Below are 24,741 nucleotides of genomic sequence, written 5' to 3' on the forward strand. Positions count from 1 at the left end.
TGTTAAGTGATTCCGTTCACACCACGATACAAGTCTTTCTAAATCTGCTTGCATTTTTATGGAATCATCTGTTGTTGATATTTGTTTAAACATTTTTAGATCATCCGCATATAAATATATTTTAGAATGCTCGAAACACGTTAGCACGTCGTTTATAAAAATTCCAAAGAGTATTGGACCAAGATGCGATCCCTGCGGTACACCGGATGCAGCAATAAAAGTATCAGATTGATTTCCACCAATTACAACGTTTATTTCTCGATTATGCAAATACGACGTAATCCAATCAATAAATTTTCCACAGATACCGTAATTCATTAACTTTTGTAGTAAAATATAATCACAATGTAAGCTTTTTTCAAAAGTTCGGTTAAAAATACGATTCCGTCTGTGTCACCAATGTCAGTTTCGAGTTATCTGTAAAATCTTTAAAAGTATCTCGAACATTGCTACTTGTTTTCCATAAAGGTACATCGTATTGCAAAAAACTCACGCTCGCCTGCGTTAACGTTAATGTACTTATATATTGTATTCAAGTGGAACAAGCAAAATAAGCTTACCATTTCTGCAATTCATGCTTAATTAATAGCTTGTATTGTATAGGAGTCCCACGTGGTTTTGCCTGCTTTATTTATGGTTATTGTTCCGCTTCTATTAGCGTGTTCTGTAACTTAGAAATTACTTAGTTTGTACTTTGTATCATGAAGCCTTCAACTGGTGAGAGTTAATAAAAATCGCTTATTGAGCTACTGTTACTTCATCATCATCATCATCACTTCAGTCTATCACAGTCCACTGCTGGACATAGGCCTCCACAAATACAATGGCGTGAACTCGTGTGTTAGTTATAAGCATTACTTTACGCTAGTAATAATAGTTCAATGAGGAATAATAGATTAATGCGCTTAAGAATTTTCATTGCTCATTGACAACAGCTAAGCTTAAAAAAGAGTGTTAATCGCCTTATAATTTTGAAGTAGGTATGTAATAAATATTATCAAAATCAAAAATTACTCTATTGCTTTATAATTACAAAATTTGCTTCAAATGCACCTTTCAATCATATTTTATATATCAAAATTATGTTTATCTTAATTAATTATTATAATCAAATCTAATAACTGAAGCTACCACCGATTCGGAACGTAGATTCTGCACACAAGAAACGCCAAGCAAGTCCGTAGTTAGTCTAAGTTTTAATATTAAATTGGTAATATCTTGCGTGAAATACAGCGTCACTAAATCCATACATCTTTAACATTGATATAATCGTGCACTAAATTACAAATCGATATTATTTATAATAATTGATATTATCTAAAATAATCGATATTATCTATAATAATCGATATTATGATGATCAAATTCTCCAACTTATTTATTAAGATCTTACATAATTATTAGTTTGCAACATACGAAAATATTGTAAAAATTTTATATCAAAATTACTGATGATACCGCTCTGATGTACTGGTGCGTTTAGTCGCCTAAAACACCGACGGTTAGCGGGTTTGATTCCCGCTCGTATAAATATTTGTATATTTGTACAAATATTTCTTTCCGGTTTGAACGTCTGACCTTGTGTGTCTCCCCACAGTGCCTCAGAAAGCACGATAAGCCATCGGTCCCGGTTGTTATCATAGATACATAATAGCGATTTTTACTCATAGTAGGGAACATATCCGCCAATCCGCAGTGGAGCAGCGTGATGACTTAAGCTCCAATCCTTCTCCTACAAGGAGAAAGAGGCCTATGACCAGCAGTGGGATTTGTATTTAACATTTTGTGTTATAATTTTACAGTATAAAAACGTTAAAATAAAACATATTGCTAAAAAAACACAAATTTTGTATATGTTTGAACCAAGTACATTTACTAATAAAGTAAATTTAGATAAAAATATCTACAAATAAATAAATTAATATTTCAAACTAAAAAAATTATCTATGGTCAATTTTATTTGTACAATTAATTTTAATAGTAAATCACAACAATAGAAATAGTATATAAAAACAAACTAATATCATCATCATTATTGGCCTTAGTCCGTCTATTGCAGACGATTTAGACAGTGTCAGACAGACACTGTGTCGCCTAGGACACTCTTCAGAAAAACGCAGAGTTGCCTAAGCTCTGCGCCACCCTCTCGACCTCACTGGCTAGGCCCACGGGAATGACGAGTCGATACATGTGGAGCCAGTTCGGCTGCAGGACCCCGTTCCGGGTCTCAAATGAAGTTTTCCTTCTCCTGGACCCTGATGATTTTGAGCCAGATTTATCCTTCGGTCGCCTTTTACGACCCCCACGGTAAGAAAGGGGGTGGTGCTATTCTACTCGGCCGACACCATGCGGCATAAACTAATATACAGAATAAATAAAATACATGCTTCAATAATTAGTATAAATTAAACCTTTTTACTAAAGGGTTTTATTTTTTTATGTATACCTTAGTTTGCTTTAATTGGTATTTTTGTCAAAAAATCGTTATTAAAATTCTTCCAGCAATTCTCAGTCGTCTTCGAACTTTTTAATACTTTTAATAAGGGCAGGTCTTATCAGGAAAGAAGTTTCTGAACGGACAAGTTCAATCTTATTAGTGAACTTGCCATTCGTAGAAATAACCTTTTTCATGTTTTAAGTCTGATAATTTTTTATCAAACCAGTAGGTAATATATCAAGAAGAGTTTTAAAAATAATAGTAGTAGAAGCTATCGAGCTATCTTTTATCAAAACAGCCGATAATTTAAAACATTGTAACAAAATAAATCTTTGCCGCAGCTGGGTTCGGTTTGTCCAACCGTATCATAAATCACGCCGCGTTACGACTATATCGTAATGCTCTTTATTCATAAGCACATAACGAGGCTAATGCATTATTTTTAATCGGCACACTCTCAATGTAAAGTTCGTACTTATGTAATTAAAATACGTCACAGTAAACAAATCTGCCTCGCTGACATACGTACATTTCAAATAGTCATATCAGCGTAATTATCTTATCAAACAGAGATTGAGCAAATGAGATCAGTTTATCACAATCGTACGGTCGCGTTCACCGTAGGCAAAGACCGGGCTCTGTAGAGGTCTCAGATCGTATCGAGCCCTACCAGAACTTTGATTGTTGTTGCCAGCATTCGACGGGCCGACGCCACTACGAGTGAACGTCGGAAAGTAAACGACTCGCGTAACTATCGTTCGACTGAATAGCGTGCGCGTAGTCGATCGTGACGTGCAATGCCCAGGGCCCCGCGCGCCCCTTTACCCCTCACAGGGCTATGGAGACCCTCCTCGATAAGTTCAAGAGGGAGCAAGGAGGGCTACGAAGGTCCCGATCCGTCCGCGCTTCCCTACGATTGATAGGTAACCGCTGGCGATCTTCAAAAGACGAGAATACATCCAATGAAATCGATTCGATCAAGCGTGACAATCTCGCACTCACACAGATATTCAACGGCGAGAAGGATTACGACGTAGCATACACGGGCATCGACGGCACGTACAAACCGAAAACGCCGAGCATGGCGAAACGAAAGCAGGAACCGGTGAAACCGAGGAAGAAAAGCGGCGACATCGACTTAACTCTGAAACCGCAGAGGCACAAGAGGATCGAGAAAACGAAGTTCAGTGATTTATTCAACAAGAAACAGAAAAGTATTTCCGCGAAGGAACTATTCGTCCCCGAAAAGATACCTCCTAAAGCGGCGGCGATATTGCATATCAATTCCCCCGAGAGAGACAAAGGCAAGAGGAAATTGAAAGGCATGGGTAAATCGGAGAGCGCGAAATTTATAACGGAACTGTCCGCACAGAGACGAACGCGGAGAGGCTCCGAGAGCGACATGACGTGCGTGAGCCAACCGCGCGGATGCGTCAACCAGGCGTTCGTCTACAGCACTCCACCGAAGGATAGGAAGCAGATACCTTTATCTCCATCGGCCTACTTAAGTACGTATCGAATTTACTTTATTTTAGAACCCAATCTATTATACCCGATATGGTCGATTGCGTTGACTCTGATTTAATGCGCAAACAAGTCCCAACTCCGAATTACAATTAGGACACTGCCGTACACTGTTTGCATTGCGTAAAATTTCAATTTCAATAAATAATTAATATTGGCGCTTCATCATACGAATCGTATCAATCAATTTATTTGCTTTATCACATCTCTAGTTTCCAAAAGCTGTATCAAAAACATAAAACAAAATTCCCTATATTAAATATTTGTTAATGTAAAATTTCCGTTACATTTATTACGCAAGATAGGTCTTAGTCTAATAACTTCTCAGTATTATCTTATTAAATGATAACAAGCGAGCAGAGTAATTGTACTTCAGACTGAATTACTTTCAAAGGTACCATTTAGAGTGACTTTATCTTATATTAAAATCAACTATTTAAATTAGAAATATAGTGATAATTTAAAAAAAATAAAAAAAATGTTTATTTTACTTTAGTGTATACACAAATACACAGAAATATATATAGACACATTGATATTTGAAAAAAAAAATTCACTAGTTAATTTTTAATACAGCCAACTCCATACACGCAAGGTCGTACAAGCCTTACCCTTCAACTAAAGCTTTTGTTAAATCTAACCATTAAGAACACGCCATGTTTGACTTATTACAAAACTTATAAACAAGTAGAAACTATTAGGTAAAATTTTCATGGACTTTTTAGGTCCTAATTATCTCGTGATAAATCAAATTCTTAACACAAGTTTAGAAGTCTAATTTCGTTGCATCATTTTAAAAATATATATGTTTTAATTAAGTTTATCCAAAACATGTCATTTTACAATACACACATTACTTAAGTTAATAACAAAATTAATGTAAATTATTAAATTAAAAAACATATAACTTATCAAACATCCGTGGTAGTTCGTACCAGCGTTTATTTTTATTGCCTGCCAGTACGTCAACCTAAAGACCAATAATAATTAACACCACTTGTAAACAAAGAATGTAGGACAAAGTAGATAAATAAAATAATAGTAACAATTAAAGGTATCAAAACTCAACTTGAATATTACGTATTCTCATAAACTAATAGTAATTTTTAAATAATATTGAACCTTTCTAGTGCAAAATGTTTAAAACATTCACGTATTGTATTTTACGATTTCTAGTAAGTAAACACGGTAATGGCCATTTTAATCAGCATTATAATTGAAATTGTTATACGAAACTTAAAAAAAAACTTGTTTACCCTTCGTGTTTAAAAGAAATAAAAGAAAAAAATGTCATAGTAGAATCTTAAATCGATAAGAAATCAGTAAAGATCGAATCTACCTAATTAATCATAAATTTTCACTTACATTTATTCATCGAAGTGCTAAAACTTGAACATTATTTAACACCTTAACTGAACGGTAAAACAATTAGCCTTTGTTTTGTAACGCAATAATATGTGTAATTTCCTTAATTTTAAGACTGTTTATGTGCATACACCGCAATAACATTGCGTGAACTATGACGCTCGATTATCCTAGGCACAATAACTACATTGCTTTGCCTGTTTGACTTCGACGAATAAAAAAAGTTATTTTATAATTTTTGGAAAGAAAGTTGAAACTGCTTCTGATGTCTTTAAAAGTAATGGTTACTGATTAGTAAATGTTAGTTACATGACTAGTATTTTCACCAATAAATATTTTACAAAATAGAGCATATTAAACAAGTATAAATATGCAAAAATATAATATCAAACTATAAATATTGTAGCGTGTATAGGCAATTCAAAGTATATTTTACAATTCAAAGAGTCTTGTAAAATAATAAGTAAAATATTAAGTTTAAAACTTTGATATATTTACTTTATTCCTAAATTGAGTTAAAAACAAAGAGTAAGCTAAAATAAAATCATTACAAACATTGAAATTGTTATTACGATTACTCCTTACTTCGATGTGTCTTTTGGTATTAATAAAACTTTCAACAATAACACTTAACACTGAAAATAATAATATAAAGATTAGTAGAAAACCTTTTTCGTAATTAAAAACAAAAGTAAATTTATCTCGTCAAAGAGCGACGCTTTTCCCCGCCGATCGTGGGAATAATCTCCATACAAGTTGCCACTTCCCACTAAAGATAGCAGTTTTATTGTTTAATAAGTTTTTATTCTGTAATCTCTTGTTGCTTTTATTCGACTTTTATGTAAGTTCGTTATTTATTGAACGTTTTAATTTACTCGTTTTTAAAGTCTTTAAACATTATTACTTTCTTTCCTTATCAATGTTTTATTTTTAATTGATTTTCAAGTTACAAATCCGTTAATTCTTAATACTTAACTGGTATATAATTATAAAGAAACACTAGTTAGTGTCGCGATATATTACGCCTATAGTTTGTATTACAAAGGTAAACCATCGAAAATTTTGAAATTAAGGTACCTAATTGTTGAAAACACCAAAAATATGTTAGGGCTCTATTTGTCAATAAATTAATGCACTCATAATAATTATCCCCATTATGTGTAATTTTACTTCAAATTTTGAAAGAACTGTCACTGCGAATTTAAAAATTTATGAGCTGATAGTGTAAATCTACTCGTACTTGTATTTTGTCTAAAAAATGACAAAATAACCAAATCGTAATCAAAACAATGTACTTATTCATCACAAGATAAATTGTCGTAGACCTACACTGTGAACAAGTCAAAGCGATATCGAGCCAAATCGTGATCCGCGTATGTCGAAAAAACGTGCTTATTTCCTATATGTTATTTATAATTATGTATTGGATTTTTTAAACCTTTCAATGGCAGCCTTTGTCTTTTGTCTTTTATGATTGTGTTCTATTGTGCTTCATATCAAATTGATATCATAATATTATATTAATTTTCGCTTTTTCGTTAAACAAATCGTTTATTTATATGTTAGGTAGTACTCTACTGTATAAAACATAATTATATAATAGAGACGGCGGGCTTAATGCTAAAAACATTTATTCATTTCTTTTAATTATACTACAGAATATGTCTTAAGTTGGTTGAAATAATAAACGTTAAAAGTTTATACATATAATGCCAAACACTTTGACAATTACTAGGTTCACTAGAAAGAAATTTAACGATAATTTTACCCGCTGTAAAAGTTAACCAGTACTTTCAGCGCAGTTAAATTCAGTTGTTTAAACATGTCTAAGATGTTTAATAACTTTTATATTATAATCCTTATTTCAGATCCTATTTTCGCACACCTATTATCTTTATTTTTTACGAGTGCTAAATATGATTGTTATGTTTGGAATGTAATGTGTATATTAATAACAAAATGACGTAAGTTTGTTTAAATGATTTCACGTGCTGTATTTTGTTTAATTAATTACAGATGCTTCACTTGAAAAGTGGTAAATGACATTGTTGGATCATTTTGTTTATTTGTAACGTGAAAGGATCAAAAAGTCGTGAATCATTAAGATTTTTTATATATCATCTTTAACTAGCTTTTCGCTCACGGTCTCACCCTCGTACGTGGTTTACACAATTTTGGATTTTCATGTTGAGGCTTTGAAAATATTGTTGATTATAATAATCGATTATTTATATTAGATTAATTCTAAAATGTGAAAAATCGATTTTTAATTATTCGATTTATTTGAAAAAAATAATAATTTGATTTTTCTCGTAATACCTACGTGGCATATCCCACATGCGTAAACAAAGCGACCTAAAAAATGGACAGCCGAAATTTTGTTAAATAATAGCCCAAGAATTCTGTTCTCTGTTTAAGATATAGCCTAATGTCACTCAGTGACACGGTAGTATCCTCCTAGTCAAAGATTTTTTTAAACTGTTTCTTTGTTTTTTAGTTAATTCATTACAAATCATCAATCAAAACTTTCCTCTTTATAATAGTATAGATAAAAAAAATTGTATCGGTAACTATTCAAGTATATTGGTAAGATAATATCATGGTAAAACAAAATTGGTGTCTGAAATATCACGCATCAAAAAGTTAGGTTAGTTAGGTTAGGTTTTAGTGACTTGTGCATCATAAAAAGCTTTTAATCTTAGTTATGAAACACTAAAGTGTATTTTCCAAGTTATTTTTTGTTCGAAATAATGATGTGAAATACAAATCCAATTATTTTCATTCGTTCGCCTCAACATAATGAAACCTACTTATTTGGAGTATGATATCATGCGATTTTAGTTATATAAGTGAGTAGAACAGTGGTGTGGGAGTATTTCGAACAATATTGTATTAGCATTACAAAATAAGCTATCTCGAAAGTGGAGACATTGACCTTTCTTTTTATTACTTAAGGGCCTAATAAGGGTTGTTCAATCCTTTCTAACCTTTGGTCTCTCAATTTAAAATTAATGTAACGCGATCAACCAATAGTCTAAATTATTTCCTATTATGGATCAATTAACTCATAAAGACGGCTAATCAATAACCCGTATTACTGGTACGAAATCGATTTCAGCGTAAATTGGTCTATTAATGGAAAATGTCTACGTAATAAAGAAGAAAAAAATGCAGACAAGTTTTAAAATGAATTAATTTACTAACAGTAATTTACACTTTTAAATTATTAAATAGTAGTTTCTATTGTTTAAAAAGTCGTTCACATCAATACTAATAATTAACAATAAAGGATTTACGGATGTTTATTTCAATTACCTAAAATTCTAAACGAAGGTATAAATCTACACCTCTAGTAGGTACATATAATAATATAATTGTCTAATTGGTCCCTTTCACAGAGTTTATTATTCGCTCTAGCCTGTAATATCTCACTGCTAGGAATAGGCCTCTTTCCCCATGTAGGAGAAAGATCAGTGCTTAATCCACCACTCTGCTCTAATGCGGATTAGCGGATATATTTTCCTTACTATGAGTAACGATCGCTGTCAGGTGTACATGATAACAACCGGGACCGACGACTTAACGTGTTCTCCGAGGTACAGTAGGGGAACCAAAGAGACTGCACAAACACACAGACCACGGCCAACATCTTTATGGCCAATACAAATGTTTGTCATGTGCGGAGATCGAACCCGCAACCGCCAGCGCAATAGCCACAAACCAATACTGTGACCGCTGTGACAACTCTTCGTCGCCTATTATTAGCTGTATGCAAATTTGAGCTTGCACCCAAACCAGACTACATCCTACGTAGCCACTTTACACACTCAGATGCAATAATGACATAGATGTAAGATAGCACATGCAAGTGAGCCCGAAACCGTGCGACCACTTCAGTCACAACAATGCTACTCGAATGGAGTGACATGGTCGACTTCTTTACATGCGGTCAGTTCAAAATTTATAATTTACCGTTTTTCAATCTGTGCTTATAGTGATGTGACTTTAATGGTATTTTGTCGTGATATTTTGTTATTTCCGATTTAAATCGTGTCGCGTTCCGCGATGTGACCTAGACGATTCTATTTCCGCCGTATCGTATGTACCGATGCATCACTGTTACTTTCGAACTGTTTTTACGTGGACATGTAATTGACTAATTGTCCACGCGATGTCGACGCACGGTATCGAAGTCACGAGAATTTCAAACAATACACGTTTCGTGAATGTGAACAAGAACTAAGTATATTTTCGTAATTGTGTCTCGTATGGATTATGGTAGTTAGGAATAGTCATGGGAAATTACTTGCTTGGTTTTTTTTTAATTTTCTTTTGTGTGGCTTGCCTCAACAAATTGTGTAAGGCTCTGAATGCATGGTAAGGCAAGCTTTATTAAAGTTTCAAAATTAAATGTTGTTAAAAATAAAAATTACAAATATCCATCCTGAGCCGGAATCGAATCCCAAATCGCCGTTGTGTGAGCGCCCATACGGTATACGCACCACTAAACCCGAATCGCCTCTTACGACACTAACGGGAAGAGAAGGGGTGGCTATATTCTTTACTGCCTGTACTTCTGTATCCACACAGCGGATTTATAAAATAATAAATTTTCATTATTTCTAATATTCATCAAAATTGTATTGATGACCTTAAGTGAGCGCCCATACGGTACACGCACCACTACACCATAACGATGTTAGAAAACATTACATTTTCTTACAAAATAATCACTTCAGCCTATATTGCAGCCCACTTCTGGACATAGGCCTTCACAAGTTCACGCCATTTTTGGCAAAGTTCACGTCATGTGTTTTGACCATAGTCACGCTGGGCAGACGGGTCGCTTTTACGTTCATAGCGTATATTTGTTTTTTTTTTTTAATCAAATTAAAGCTTGTTTTTTTTTTTAATATAGTGATAAACCGCTATCGGTGAGAAAATTACCGCAAAAAAGGGTTACTAGCATTTAAAAATGCTAGGTATCAAAGATAAAGAGAAATAGAGCGTCGCGTAATTTTTTTATTTTAAAATTAACGTTTTTTTTATTTTATTTAATGTTTGTTTTCAGAACATTATTTTCTTACTTATAATTTTGGAATATCTATATACGTATGAAGTCGTTCCTACTACCGTTTGCGCCGTAACGTTGGTTGAAAACCGTATTTATCAACGCATGCGCAATTTCTTATTTTCTTATATCATTATATTGTAGGTGCTGTTGATGGCGTCTATGTGCCATTGTTTTACCGGTAATTACTAAAAATGGGACGTAATGAAACTAATGGCGACGTACATTTATAACGGCGTTGAATCATACTACTCTTGTATAACACAAGATATTAAAAATTACCTAACTAAGCATCCATAAATTTAAGAACAAAAAGGTTCTTCTGTAAACTAATTATAGAGCAAGAGCTCACGATGGCTAAACCTTCGTTATTTTATAAGAGCTGAAACTTCAAGCGTTCAGTCGCTGGTCGTTCTTACCTGTATACATGCACAGAAAAACTTTCAGCTTTTATAAAACAATGAAGGTCAGTTCGTTGTTGGCTCTTGGGCTATTAATATTTATGTAGGTATTTTAAAGGTCAGTTTTTATTATATTTATAGTAAATTATAATATGTCACTTTATAATTAAAAAATAATTATTCATAAACAATACAGTTAGCTACTTAACTTTAAGAGAAATAATTTGGAATGATTACCTATATTTCCATACAGTTTTTATTGTATTTCATGGGCTTATGTTTACTGTCTGTGACTTTCAAAGAAAGTAAATAAATTAAAAGAAAACTTCTGTCAAAAACTGTCAAACTGTCAAAGTCGCATAAATTTGCTTTTATGTATTTTATATAGTTTAATTGAAAATTACGTTATGAATTATTTAAATAACGTTGGTAAAGTGTTATAAAAGGCCTAACTTTCAGATTATATATTTGTCTGTGTACAAAAGACTGATTCGGAATGTTTGATTTAATCAGAAAAACATCAACAAACTTTATTTCTTGACATAACCGAAAATCAATTTTAATAATTAAAAACAAACACAATATTTATAGAAGAAATCAAACCGAATTTAAAAAGAGCGAAAAGCGAATTGAAATAAATAGTAAATGGAGTTTTAGAAATTAATGTCTGTAAGCTATAATGTGTTGTGAAAGTGAGTGGTAAATGCGGAAAAAACGTGAATTATGTATTTATAGAGGTTTGTCTACCAAATAAGATTCTTCCAAAAAAATAATATTTAGAAGACTATATAATAGAAGTCAATATTTATAACGTTTTCAAATATGGCAAACACTTTTTAAGAAAATTAAATATAAATATACAAGTGACAAGCAGGCTCAGATGCGGTTGCTAAGGCCGCCATCGGTCTCTTCGACTGCGTCCAATTGCAAGACCTTTCTGTAACACTCCTACGTAACGACGCATGCGTCTCGTTACCTAAACAAGCAGCCGTCATATTTTGACCTTGACTTTTTTTTATTTATTTTTTTCAGTGTTTATTTTAAGTTACTTTAATGTGTTTTTAAATTTCTTTATATAAACCCATGCTGGTTACTCATTAACAAGGGTCTTAACACCGGGTATATCATGTCATATACGATTTTTTCGAAAAGATTTGGCATAGAGGACAATTTAGAGATTCCACGATAGTTTCTTACGTTCCTCCTGTCAAGACCCTTATGAATCGGAGTTATCAAAGATTTTAAGTTATTTTTTTGTTATGAATGTATTTAAATCTTTAAAAAATTTAAGTCCGTGACCCAATCTTGTGATAGCACGTCGAACACGACCCATACATTTACACAGACACCATACATTATACACATACACACCCATACATTACATCCATACACAGTGCAACAAGACATTCAAATCTTTGAAAGGCCTCAAAATAAACACTACAAAAACACACAGGAAATGTATTAGCCAAAACAGTTCCTTTAGACATCCATCCAATTATTCCGAGTGCGCCTACTTATGTAGCCAACGATGCAACTCTTTTCCACACATATTATTGTAACTTCTTTTTGTTTAATTTTATTTCTGTACTGTTGTTTTTTCCTTTTTTTACTACGTAAAAGTGTTTGATTATATGTATGCAAGAAGTAATAAATAAATATCTTAGCCATTTGAAAAATAGTATAACCATAGTTTAAAGAATCCCACGAGGAGCTCGAATAACAGTTGCTACACATTTGTCACAATCAATCCAGAAATGTTACATTAGCAATTGTACTCAAGACTGGCAGAACCTATTTTTATTTTCATACAGCACTACACCACATATAATAAAAACTGATGAACCGAATTTATCCTTGACTGTGACGGAGATCTCAAAGGTGCCGCTCACCTTTTGTTCTCCAACGACGTGCTATCACCAGATACCCCTGACACCCTTCAGGCCTTACGGACAAAACACCCTCAGCTCCAGTAAACCCATTTTTTCTCGACCCACCAACAGCAGGGCAAAAATGCCTTCAAATTCAAAACAAAGATGTTTTGGATTCCATTTTATCTTTTAAACCAGGTTCGGCTGCAGGTTTGGATGGAATCTCACCCCAACATTTGAAAGACTTAACATCGCATTATGTGGGTGATGCAGGCGAGCAACTTGTAAATTCGATCACTAAATTAACCCTTTACAACCGAAGAAAATAATTTACTCAGCTTTTTTTGAAATTCACATGACTATTTCATGGGCATTTAAGTATTATGTAAAAAATATTAAAAAAAATCCTGAAGTCTCTGGTTTCCTGAAAACTTACCCTCACGAGCGTGGGGCTTAGGAGATAGCTCGAGATGTGAGTTTTGTCTAGTTTGTGGATGTATTTTAATATTGTCTAAATGAAAATTAACTTAATTGAACAGTCCTTATAATCATTTATTGACGATATTAATAATGAGTAATTTTTACACATTTGGTATAATGTTTTGACAAAATAAACAACAATCTTATTAGAAAACTAAAATGTTTCTTCCTTACTTAGGTTATTAATCTTTTTTGATATAAAACTTACAATAACTGGTTGTTAAAACACAGTTTTTCAACAATACTGAACTTGGTTTATTTTTTACTACTTGGCGAAGTTTGCATTGACCAGTAAAAGGTATAATTTGCTCATTTATTGAGTAGTTAGCTGGGGCCTCTCCAATCGGTTACACGTTTCTTTGACCTTTTTAGGGTGGGTTGCACCTTCCACAGAGCATTGCCTTTTTCAGCTTTTGTTAGCATGTCGCTGTCGACAACGTGAAGTGCATTACTTAGAGTTAGAAACCTGTCTCTAATTATGGTGTCGCTGACTAATGCCAGTTTCATTCCATTTTCCAGTACATAGATTTAGATACAGCCCATGATTAGCTGAAGAACAAAGAGTTTCACTATTTCCAGTCTGGTAGTTTTGAATTCAATGCAGGATTTGCGCAAATGATATAGATTCGTGCACCTAGCAACTTCTTCCAAGAATGAATCATCAAAGTAGTCACGGAAATAATCAATCGGAGAGCGAACTTGATTTATTATAAGCGGAGTGTAATCGTGAGCTTTATCTGTGTAGACAGTTTCTACACACACTTTCTCACCTGTCTCTCTTCTTCCTTTAGCCTGTCCTCTTCCTCTAGCCTTTCCTCTTCCTCTAGCCTGTCCTCTTCCTCTAGCCTGTCTTCTTCCTGTAACCTGCCCTCTATCTCTTGTACTAGCTAGTCCTCTATATATTTTTCTACCTGATTTGCCTTTAGAGGATCACCTTCTTCTGGATATTGTTGGTACAAATGGTGGTGCCTCATCCACTTAAGAGGAATCATCACCAGAACCAGATCCACTCTCTTCTAGATAGATGATCTTAGACTCTCGCCATAATATCTTCATTATCATCGGCAAATTCCTCAATTTCCGAGTCATTTCCATGTGTTAATATTTGCGCTACTTGGTCATCCCTTAAGGGTATTCCTAAAAATTAAGATAAAACCCTTGTCAAACGATCATAAATACAGGAAAATCCTGTTAAGGTACAAAAAAATTATGAATATTCATTTAGTACATAACACCTAACCTACACGATCGTGCGTCTTTGATTTTGAGTCACAATATATCCCTAAGTAAGCGTGCTAGGTTCAAATTAGATACATATAGGTATAAAACAACACTTATTTAAGTAAATCATACAAACAAAACTATAAAAATTGGAATAATTTAATAGAAAATAAATTACTTACCTGGGCGAGTTCGTGCGCCAAAAGAGGCAGCCATCCTTCACTGTGGTTACGGGCAATGTGGTATTCAAATATGATCACAAGAGGCCCGCGCGAATTTTTTCTAAGAAAAGGATAGTCTCACAATCTATCGAGGCCGGTTGCGTCTCGAAAAATCAATTTGTGTACGCGCCAGAATTTTTGAAAATCAAGTCTCACTATCATATCAAGTCGGTTGTAAAGGGTTAATCAATTTTATGTATTCTGGTAATCTTAATCCAGAAATTGTTCCCATTCTTTTCGGCGCGAACCTCGTCGCCCTCACCAAAAAGGACGGAGGGGTGAGACCATTTGCTGTTGGATCAACACTTCGACGTCTGGTCTCCAAAATTGCTGTACGACATATTTTACCAAAATTAAATTCGGAATTTGAACCCGTACAGTAAGGCTTCGGTGTAAAAAGAGACTGTGAGACTCTTTCCTAACTTATTTATTATAATTAAATAAGTAATAAGAAAACAAACACCGTACTAAAACATGTATTATAATTGTTACAAACAAATTTTATAAGATTTCAGTATACGTTTAACGTACTCACTGCAATCATTCAACATTGTACAAAATTTGCGTGTAAAATGAGGTACTTGTTTGTGCATGTCTTAAATTGTCTTTTTATTTATAATTATATTATTTATTCTATTACTTTTTTCTCTAAAAATTGTTTGATAGTATTAGGTACATATTATGATGTACTTCTGTTCTGTCTTACCTATAGGCCATCTGGACTACACGATTCTCGGTGGTAAGCCATAAAATCAAGCTATTAATTGTTAAAAATAATGATTGACATCAAATATTTGAGAAAAAAACTGGGCTTAGGTACGTTTTTTACGTGACGTCTAAAATTTAATTCTGATCGGAGAACCTAGGATTTAAAGTAAATGTTTCTATATTATATTATTTTATATCTGTGTTAAAACCTAAAATGCCGGTTAATAAAGAAATTTATTAGCTAAAAATGTGCTACGACGCAAAAAGCTCAGCAGGAAACAACCGAAAGTAAACTGTATGGATTTATGCTTTGTAATATTTACAAAATCAAAATAAAAATTTAGTTTGAATTGAAAATTGTTAAAATTACAGCTACCACCAATTCGGAATGTAGATTTTGCAGAGAAGACTCTTCTCTGCAAAACTACTACTACTCTTAAAATAAAATGTATTTTAGCATAAAAGTAATCATATCTTACCTTTATATACACACAGATAACAAATATATTGTGCCCAGTATTTTATACCTGACATTCAAAATATGCAACAGACATCGATAGTTGCGGATAAATCCGATACTTGTCATTTCTGTAGGGTTAAACGTTCACCTTCATTCCTAATAACGATTTGTCGTGTGTGCCAAATAAGGCTATTGAGACAATTCGAGGTCTCGCAGCAACCTTCGTTTATAATTTGAAAATGAAATAGACTTATAAATATTTTTGAGCTCTACGTACACCGTATTAAGAATTATTTTGTAACGAACTAGTTTAAACGTAAGATATTTGTTATTATTTTTTCGATTCAATCGATCAATCATTAAATTATCCGGTATTTAAACGGTACTGACACATGCTAGTTTATGTTACTCGTAACAAAGTATGTAAAAGCGAGTTTGTTACGTGTGGACATAATGTGCGTGTAGGACAAAAATAAAAGAACGTCGATATTATTTAACAAAATAAAAGCCGACCGAGAACTTGTATAAGTCGTCATAATATTGTTATATATCATAAATAATCATTTGTAACTTTGAAGGAGCTTGAGAAAACTGGAGCAGGTACGGCTCAACCGGATAAACAGTTATGTTTTCTTTGTAAGAATAAGCTTTGTGTGAAAATTAAATTCTATATATTAATACGTCAAGCAAAAACGTACTCCTTCCTATAAGAATTGCGCGGATGAAAGAGTATAAAAATTCGCACACTTATACTTCATATAGAAAAGGGGTTCAGAAAGCTATTTTTTTTTAATTATACATAGAAAATACATTAAATAAAAAAAAACATTACACACACTACAATGTATTTGACACACAAACACGCATATGTACTCTTTTGTTTGTTTTTTTTATTGTTAAAGTGGTCAAATTGACAATAGATTATAGATAAATATTGTTTGTCTTTACTGAATGTCAAACATAACGACAATAAATTTATCTATTACACAATATTAGTTATTTTTAGTCTAATTACGACCACTTGGCGACCACCAGTTCAAATTAATGGAAAAGTTACCGTTACAATTATAAAATGACGTTGTATGTAGGAATATACACTATTTATCAAATTTGAATGAAAAATCATAATCGTTGCAAATAGAAATTCCTTAATACCCAATGGCGGCCACTCATTTATATAGTTTTTTTTTTTTTTTTTTTTAGGTTGTAATATTAATATTTATTTCTCTTTGTAAATAATTAATTTGTTTTAATTCCTTTAAAACTTGATATCGATTATGAAATAAGTTCTCAGTAATTTTGAAAGTATACAAACGATGTAAACGTGCATGTAGGAAAACTGTGTAAAGAAGTAAAAATGTGACGTTACAAATTGTACCACTTCTATGCAAAAGGTAACTGAGGTTTGATATGTCTTAGCTTTCCGACATATACAGATTTCCTGGCAATATTTACCTTGACCGTTGAACACGGGATGAATTATAAACACCAATTAGCACCTAAATGTATTGCTGTTTGCCAGGATATTAAACCGCAACCTTCGAGTAATGCGTTTGACAATATACGGGGAAGGAACTTGTTATTTTTCGGAAATATTAATTTTATCCTGACTCAATACAAGAACAATTAGAACGATTCCATTTGCAACTTGTCCCTTCCAACAACGATTCATTCGAAAAGTTACATTTCGAACACGATGTGTTCGAAATTTAATGGTTCGTTAACGAAACAAATTGTTTTCTAAATAAAGGGTTGAAACATACTATCACATATAGATAAATACTTCCTTAAATAAAACTCTATTTTGACAATAATGATCCTTCTTTTAGATAAGCTAACTGCCTCAAATCAACTTCATGTCGTTTCACCTTATACACATAACTTTTGATTTAGTAAGCTCTGTATGATCACACAGTTGACAAGTCGTACGTATAGGTACATCTTTTATAACTACGAGTATATATGACTTGATATAAAATACGTATTATTTTATAATTAAATAAAGATCTCCACAATCACATACTCTAGAAGTAAGATAGTTTTTTTTTTTTAAAGATATTATAGTCAACCTTTGAGAGAGTATTCATATGTCAAAGCAAGTAAAACATATAAATAATACTTAGCACATACCTACTTCAATACATATCTATTTTTTACTTTAAAGTATTGTATTTGTATAGTCATCCATAACAATTTCCCAGATATAGTTTTTTTTTATATTTACAATTATAAACGAAAACATCATTATTAACTGATGTGCAGTGGTATATTAGTTTCAGTTTGTATTGCTCAAAAACAAATAAATCTACCACTTTATATAAAACTATTACAAAATTATTATCGAAAGTAAATAACGCATTCAATAAACAAGTTAAACAATTCATTGTTATTTGCAATCGGAAATTTAATTTAAATCACATCTTCGTAATGCAACAAAAATACACATGTAAATATTAAATTATCGATGTACGTTATTTGAAGGAAGTAATGTGCTATTTAAAATTCGTAATTTTTTCATATCCTTTTAACGTTTGTGTAAAACAAAAGGTTTCATGGTTCAAGCTACGTTTCGTTTTTAACATACAATGTTAGAACCTTGAGTAGTTTGTTGTGTAAAGATTGAATTACGAGTATTATGATTAAGAAACTTGTATTTGGTGACAAATGTTTAGAATCTTACGGCGGCAATTCTAATATTAGGCTTTAGTATTATTAGGTTGATCATTGAGTAAGAGTGGCTTATTAGTCAATTTTGATATTTATTTGTATATGTATTACTATGTTTCTAAATAAGTAGACCATATATATATATATATATATTTATTGTTATATAAGCCTCAATACAAGCAATAGTAAGCAAATTTAGCATAGTACAGTTTTTGCTCACAAGACATCTCAAGTTTTATGTTTATTATTAGCGAGGTTCACGCTTGTAACATGTAATATACCACTCCTGGGCATAGGCCAATCCAATGCGGGTTGGCGGATATATTCCCTACTGTGAGTAACGATCGCTATCAGGTGTACATGATAACAACCGGGACCGATAGCTTACCGTGCTCTCTGAAGCACGGTGGGAAGACTCACAAGGTCTAACAACCAGACCGGAAATAAATATTTTTATAAACACAAATAATCCACTCCGAGCGAGAATTGAACCCGTACCCGTAAATCGTACGGCACACGCACCATTAATCGAGAGCGGTCGAGAAATGTACAAAGCTATGTCTTTATAAATCACATTATATTTGTTCCATTTATACTTTTATTACAAAATAAATATAAAGTTCATAGGTTTTGAAGGTATCTCGGTATAGTAAAAAGACGATAGTAATGGAATTTACAGTGTGTTTAGTATGTGATATGTTTGCATTAAGGGCAAATTCGTTTTTTAGTAAAACTACTATAATTAAAAATTAAAAATTCATTCCATTACAATAGATATTCATAGTCGAATCGGTTCCCGAAACGCGCTACTAATATAAATAATAATAATAAGTTTCCCCAACTTGTATCGTTCTAGTGCATTATAAATTGAAATGAACGTTTTCGTAAAACGTTTAATCGTTTATTACATACGCGGTGAACGAACACCGATCAAATTAATTACACGGGTCAACTGATTCTGACGAGAGACGTTGCTTCGTGTAATTAATGGAATCGGGGCATAATTTAACAACGTCATTTGGCGCCGGTAAAGCTCATGCATAACAAGTAGCAGAACTCGATAAAGGATAGAAGTTACATACGCAAATGTTAAGTAAAATTTTATCTACCAATGGTACATGCAACTTCTGTTTAACACTAGGTTTCCGCTCGGGGCTTCACCCGTTTTTTCCGTTAAAATATAAGCCTGTCATTTAGTGATAACGTAATCTCGTCGTGGTTTGACCGGGTAGATCACTCCATACTCTTAAGCAAACTAGAGAAACTTGGCATACACGGGGACCTTCTAAGATGGATAGAATCTTACCTAAGCAAGCGTTCCCAGGCGGTTGTGGTGGGCGGATTCAGGTCAGATTACATAGAAATACCATCTGGCGTCCCCCAAGGTTCGCACTTGGGACCCCTTTTCTACAATGCATACATTTACGACTTGCCTAATTGTCTGTCGCACGCTAAGCATCTGATGTATGCGGACGATAAAAAGGTCTTTTTGAGAATCGATAACATCAATGATTGTTACACGATGCAGGCTGAACTAGACGTTTTGTATAATTATTACTTAACTAACAAGATAACGGTGAATGCCAAAAATATCAGTGCATATCTTTCACTCGCAAAAAGAACCCCATTATATATACGTATAATTTTAATGGTGTTCACATCGAAAGAGTCAATATGGTTCGTGATCTAGGAGTTTACTTCGATAGCAAAATGACATTTGCTGATCATATTGACTTAGTCACAAAAAAGGCATATAAAAATCTGGGATTCATCTTGCGTGCCTGCAAGACATTTAAGGATATAGGGTCACTGAAGGTTGTATATTTTGCATATGTGCGTAGTCTGCTGGAATACGCTAGTCAAATTTGGTCCCCTCAATACAATGTTTATAACGAACGCCTCGAGCGCATACAAAAAATCTTTATAAGACACATTTCGTACCGGAGTCGTCAGCCACGCGAATCATACCAGCTGGCTTGTCGCGATAGAAAACTGTTAGCTTTGAAAGAGAGACGTGACTTGCTTGATGTGAGCTTCCTGTTCGATATTGTTCGGGGCAGAGTAGACTGCTCAAGTTTGCTGCATGAAGTGGCTTTCTGCGTTCCTAGGCGTAGAACACGTCACACTCCACTTTTAAATGTGCCTCTACGCCGCACTAACTACGCATCTAACACAGTTATGGCTAGGTTGCCCCGAACATATAACGCAAAGTTCAGCGAGGTCGATTTATTTTGCTTAAGCAAGTTGTGTTTTAAAAGAAAGGTGATGGACATAATTAATAATAGTGTTTGCTAGCAGACGAGAACGGAGCCTGCTTCGGTTGCTGCGTCGGGTAGTGCAGCATAGTTTTACGAACTGATTTGGCAAGCGCACTGGTCGCCACTGCGATTTGCCTGTACATGTGTACGTGTGTGTATATGTGTATATATATGTATGTGTGTATGTGTGTGTATGTATATATGTGTATATATGTATATATGTGTGTATGTGTATATGTATATGTGTATGTATATGTGTAATATATATATATATATGCGAGTGTGTGTGTATGTATATATACGTGCATGTGTTTGTGTGTATTTCCTACTATTATTATAAATGTAAATGTAAGTTTGTTTGTTATGTCTTCACGCAAGACTACTTAACCGATTATCATGAAACTTTTTACACATATTCTTGGAGGTAATAGAAGTAACATGGGATACTTTTTGGTATAATCATTCAGTGCGAGCTAAGACGCGGGTAAAAGCTAATATGTATATGAGTGTGAGTGTGTGTGTGTATGTGTGTGTGTGTGTGTGTGTATGTGTGGGTGAGTGTGTGCACATGGATTTTTAATGTGTATATGTGTATGTGTATGTATATATGTATTTACGGTCGAGTTGAGTTGCCTCCTCCTCCTTTCTTTTTTTTTGTAGTCGGTTACTTATAATTTTTATCAGCCACAATCTTGTATCAACTTCGCCTCTGGTTGTAGGGGATGTTATTTTAGTATATGTGTGATGTGCATCTTTACGCATTTAGTTGGGGGCGGTTGTTTTGATGTTGCAAGCGGACATTCCATAATTTTTTTATTCTAAGGGAAACCTGTTATTGGCTATATTCTATAGCATATACCTAGCTGTAAGATACATTGTTTAAAGCTGTTGGTTTTCTAAATAAATAAATAAAAAAAAAAAAAAAAAAAAATAAAAAAAAGTAAAAAGAAGAGTGAAGTCAGCCCCGTATGTATATAAAACAAAAACACATAGCTTTCCATTTTTAGTTTTAATATAGGGAAACGTTTGTAATTTTTGCTTTATTTATACGATTACCAACCGCTGCTACTATATCGTATTATACGAGTACAATGCCCAAAGCTTATTCGGAAGAAAGCGATAAGATACCCTTTGTACATTTTAATCTTTGTATGTACATAACAATTTGGGGTGAAATAAAGAATGTTAATTTTATTGCAGCGTAAAAACAACAAAAACAATCGGAAGTAAAAATATAAAAGGTTTATATGTATTTTTAACAAATAGATAGCATTTATAAATTGTTTTTCTTGTTAACGTAATATTAAATGAAGATGTCGCAATGTTTTCAAAGCTTCCATCAATTTGTTTATAGTATATAAGTAAAATTTCCTTATGCACGTTTGAGTTGTGGAGTAAGCTGATGAATGCATGACGAGAGCGTTACGAAAAGAGCGATCAAGCGAGGCGAACGAAGCAAGAGAGGTGCGAGCACATATTTTCTTTCTCTCTTTCTCTCATAGTTACGTTTCGTATATCTAAGACACAGCGTAGGCATAATGTGTCTTAATTTAGACCACACGACGGAATTAAGACACACGATGCCTACACTGTGTCTTAATTCCGTCGTGTGGTCTAAAGTACACTTATTTTTTTTTTATTTCATCCATGTAATATATGATCCTGTGGGAACACCAAAATAAAAATTAGCCTATATATTACTCTGAATCTCCAGCTATCTACTTACCAATAGTACATTACAATAAATTCAGCAGTTTTTGCGTGAACGAGTTAGAAAAGTCTATGCATCCATGATCCATCCACCCTCATGATATATGACCTTTCGAATTTATAAGTATTACTAGTAGGATTTTCTGGTCATTGATTTTTTTAAGTTTTCAAATATTTTATGCCGAACTCGGCTTATCAGTATAAGATTACCCATACACATATAATGCAAATGGATCCTACGAATCCTATAAAAATGCCTTCGTTATCTGTTTGTTCGTCACAGGGCTTGCAAAGTGACACGTTACTCTTCGTATTTCAAACTAAAATACACTTAGCTGGTTGCTACTAATCGCTTATACTTGTGATTTTTATTTTCCTTTTTTTGTCGTTTAGAAATCCTCATAGATAGTCTCTTGCCAGGGTCGAGGGAGAGTTATGTCAGAATCCTACTGACTAAAATTCCACGGTGTACGTGTACCGTCATAGCGCGATTAGCGGAATAATGGGTACGCTTTCGCTTTCTTCCACAGTCCCGCCTGCTACCATTCGAGATTGGACACCTCAACTCCCCAAGTCGTCGCCAACCAAGGAAAAAAAACTTAGGGCATTGTTTGTTATTCCACAAAGCATATTTCATTTCATCATGTAACAGAATTAATTTAATTGTTACGTACAGATTAATAAACTTTTTGTGTATCTAAATTTTCGTGTCGGTTTTTGTCAAGTAAATACGCCATATCGAAGATTACTAAAAAAGTCGTCATCAGATCTCGATCACAACAAAACAGGACGCGTCAAGCATCAGCTTTTTAAAATAAGTATCATCAAAATCGTTATACCCAGTGAAAAGTTTGCGGTATAATACAACGTAGGTCGAGAAAAAATAGTCAAGTAAATACACTTTAATAATTTGATAGATATAACTCGAAAAGTACTTGTGAGATCTCAATTAAATTTAAAAGTGACCACATGACGCGACACCTTTCGATAAAAAATAAATCATCGAAACCGGTCCACCCCATCGAAATTTCTAAGGATATATAGAATACATTCATAAAAAAAAAACAATCGAATTGAGAAGCCCCTACTTTTTTGGAAGTCGGTTAACGAAGGGAAAAAGGTTAAGTTAATCTTGATAGACGTTATTACTATATAATATGTTGGTGTCCATATTTTGACAGTAGGAACTACATAAGAAAAAGCTGCTCTATAATACTAACTGATTACTGTCTTTTAACAATCTTTACCAAATCGACAAAACATTGTGTTAATTTCGGTTTTTTTTTTTGTTATTTATAATTTTATAGTTACTGAATTAACAAATTATTGTTTAAATTTTTGTTTTATTTTTTTTTTATAATTTTCTTTTTTGTTCATATTTTTTATTTTTTTCGTATCGTTTTATTTTATGTAGAACTCCAGTACGGCGCGCTGTTGGACGGGTGCGGGGGGGAGCTGCCCTCGCTGAGCGCGTGCGCGCCGCTCCCCCCGCACCTCGACAAAGCGGCTCGCCGCCAACAGAAGGATGCGCGTGCGCACCAGGATAAAATCACCCAAGTTAACATACATTTACAGGGTATTTTTTATTTTTTTATTTTCTTCATATATATATTTTATTTATGTTTTTTTTTTTTGTTTTAATTTAAGCATTATAAGCTTTACAATTCAATATACAGGAGGGTATTTTCACAGAATAGCTAAGTGTTTCTCTATTAGATAATAGTGCTGAAGTATTTTCATGTAATTTAGGGATAATCTTGCATGAAGTCGGACTTAAATAAACAGTAAAGCAGAATAATGAGAAAGTCAAATTATGCGTTTTTATTGTTTCAGCGCTTTTTGCTGCAGTTGAACATGGCTACCTCGATAAAGCAAGAAACATCTTGGAGTCAACTGATGTGGATGTCAATAGGTAAATTTAATTATATTTTCATTTAATTATATATTTTTTTCTGAACATTATTAATTATTACCATATATAAAGTCATTTATTATTTTTATAAACATTTGATGTAATTGAAATATAATATGATTAATATACACACGGTTGTTTATCCCTTGGGTAGTTAATTTTTTTGCTAAGTTTAAAGCCTAGATACATATATTATTTTTATAACAAACTGCATAATACATATATAAATATAGAACACTCAACCCATAATAAAAATAATTCAAAAATAAATTACATATACAATACAGGATAAACATCAATACATAGCTATGGTTTATTTTAGCCTTAATCCAGATGACTTGTCGCCGTTGGACGTGGCAGTTCTGGCGAGTAACAGGCAACTTGCGAGAATGCTCATGGAATTCGGAGCTAAAGAAGGGACGCAGTGTAAGTTAAGCA

General features: G+C 33.2%; 1 protein-coding gene across 1 annotated transcript in view; it reads left to right on the plus strand.

The window, feature by feature from the left end:
- Positions 1-24,741, plus strand: part of LOC123657385 — a 217,165-nt gene that overhangs the window by 173,627 nt on the left and 18,797 nt on the right. The window contains exons 6-8 of the mRNA XM_045592938.1: positions 23,806-23,967; positions 24,225-24,303; positions 24,626-24,729. Of these exons, the coding sequence (XP_045448894.1) occupies positions 23,806-23,967; positions 24,225-24,303; positions 24,626-24,729 (345 nt within the window). The remainder of the gene's footprint in view (positions 1-23,805; positions 23,968-24,224; positions 24,304-24,625; positions 24,730-24,741) is intronic.

The sequence above is a fragment of the Melitaea cinxia genome, chromosome 10 (genome assembly GCF_905220565.1).
Source record: "Melitaea cinxia chromosome 10, ilMelCinx1.1, whole genome shotgun sequence".
NCBI lineage: Eukaryota > Metazoa > Arthropoda > Insecta > Lepidoptera > Nymphalidae > Melitaea > Melitaea cinxia.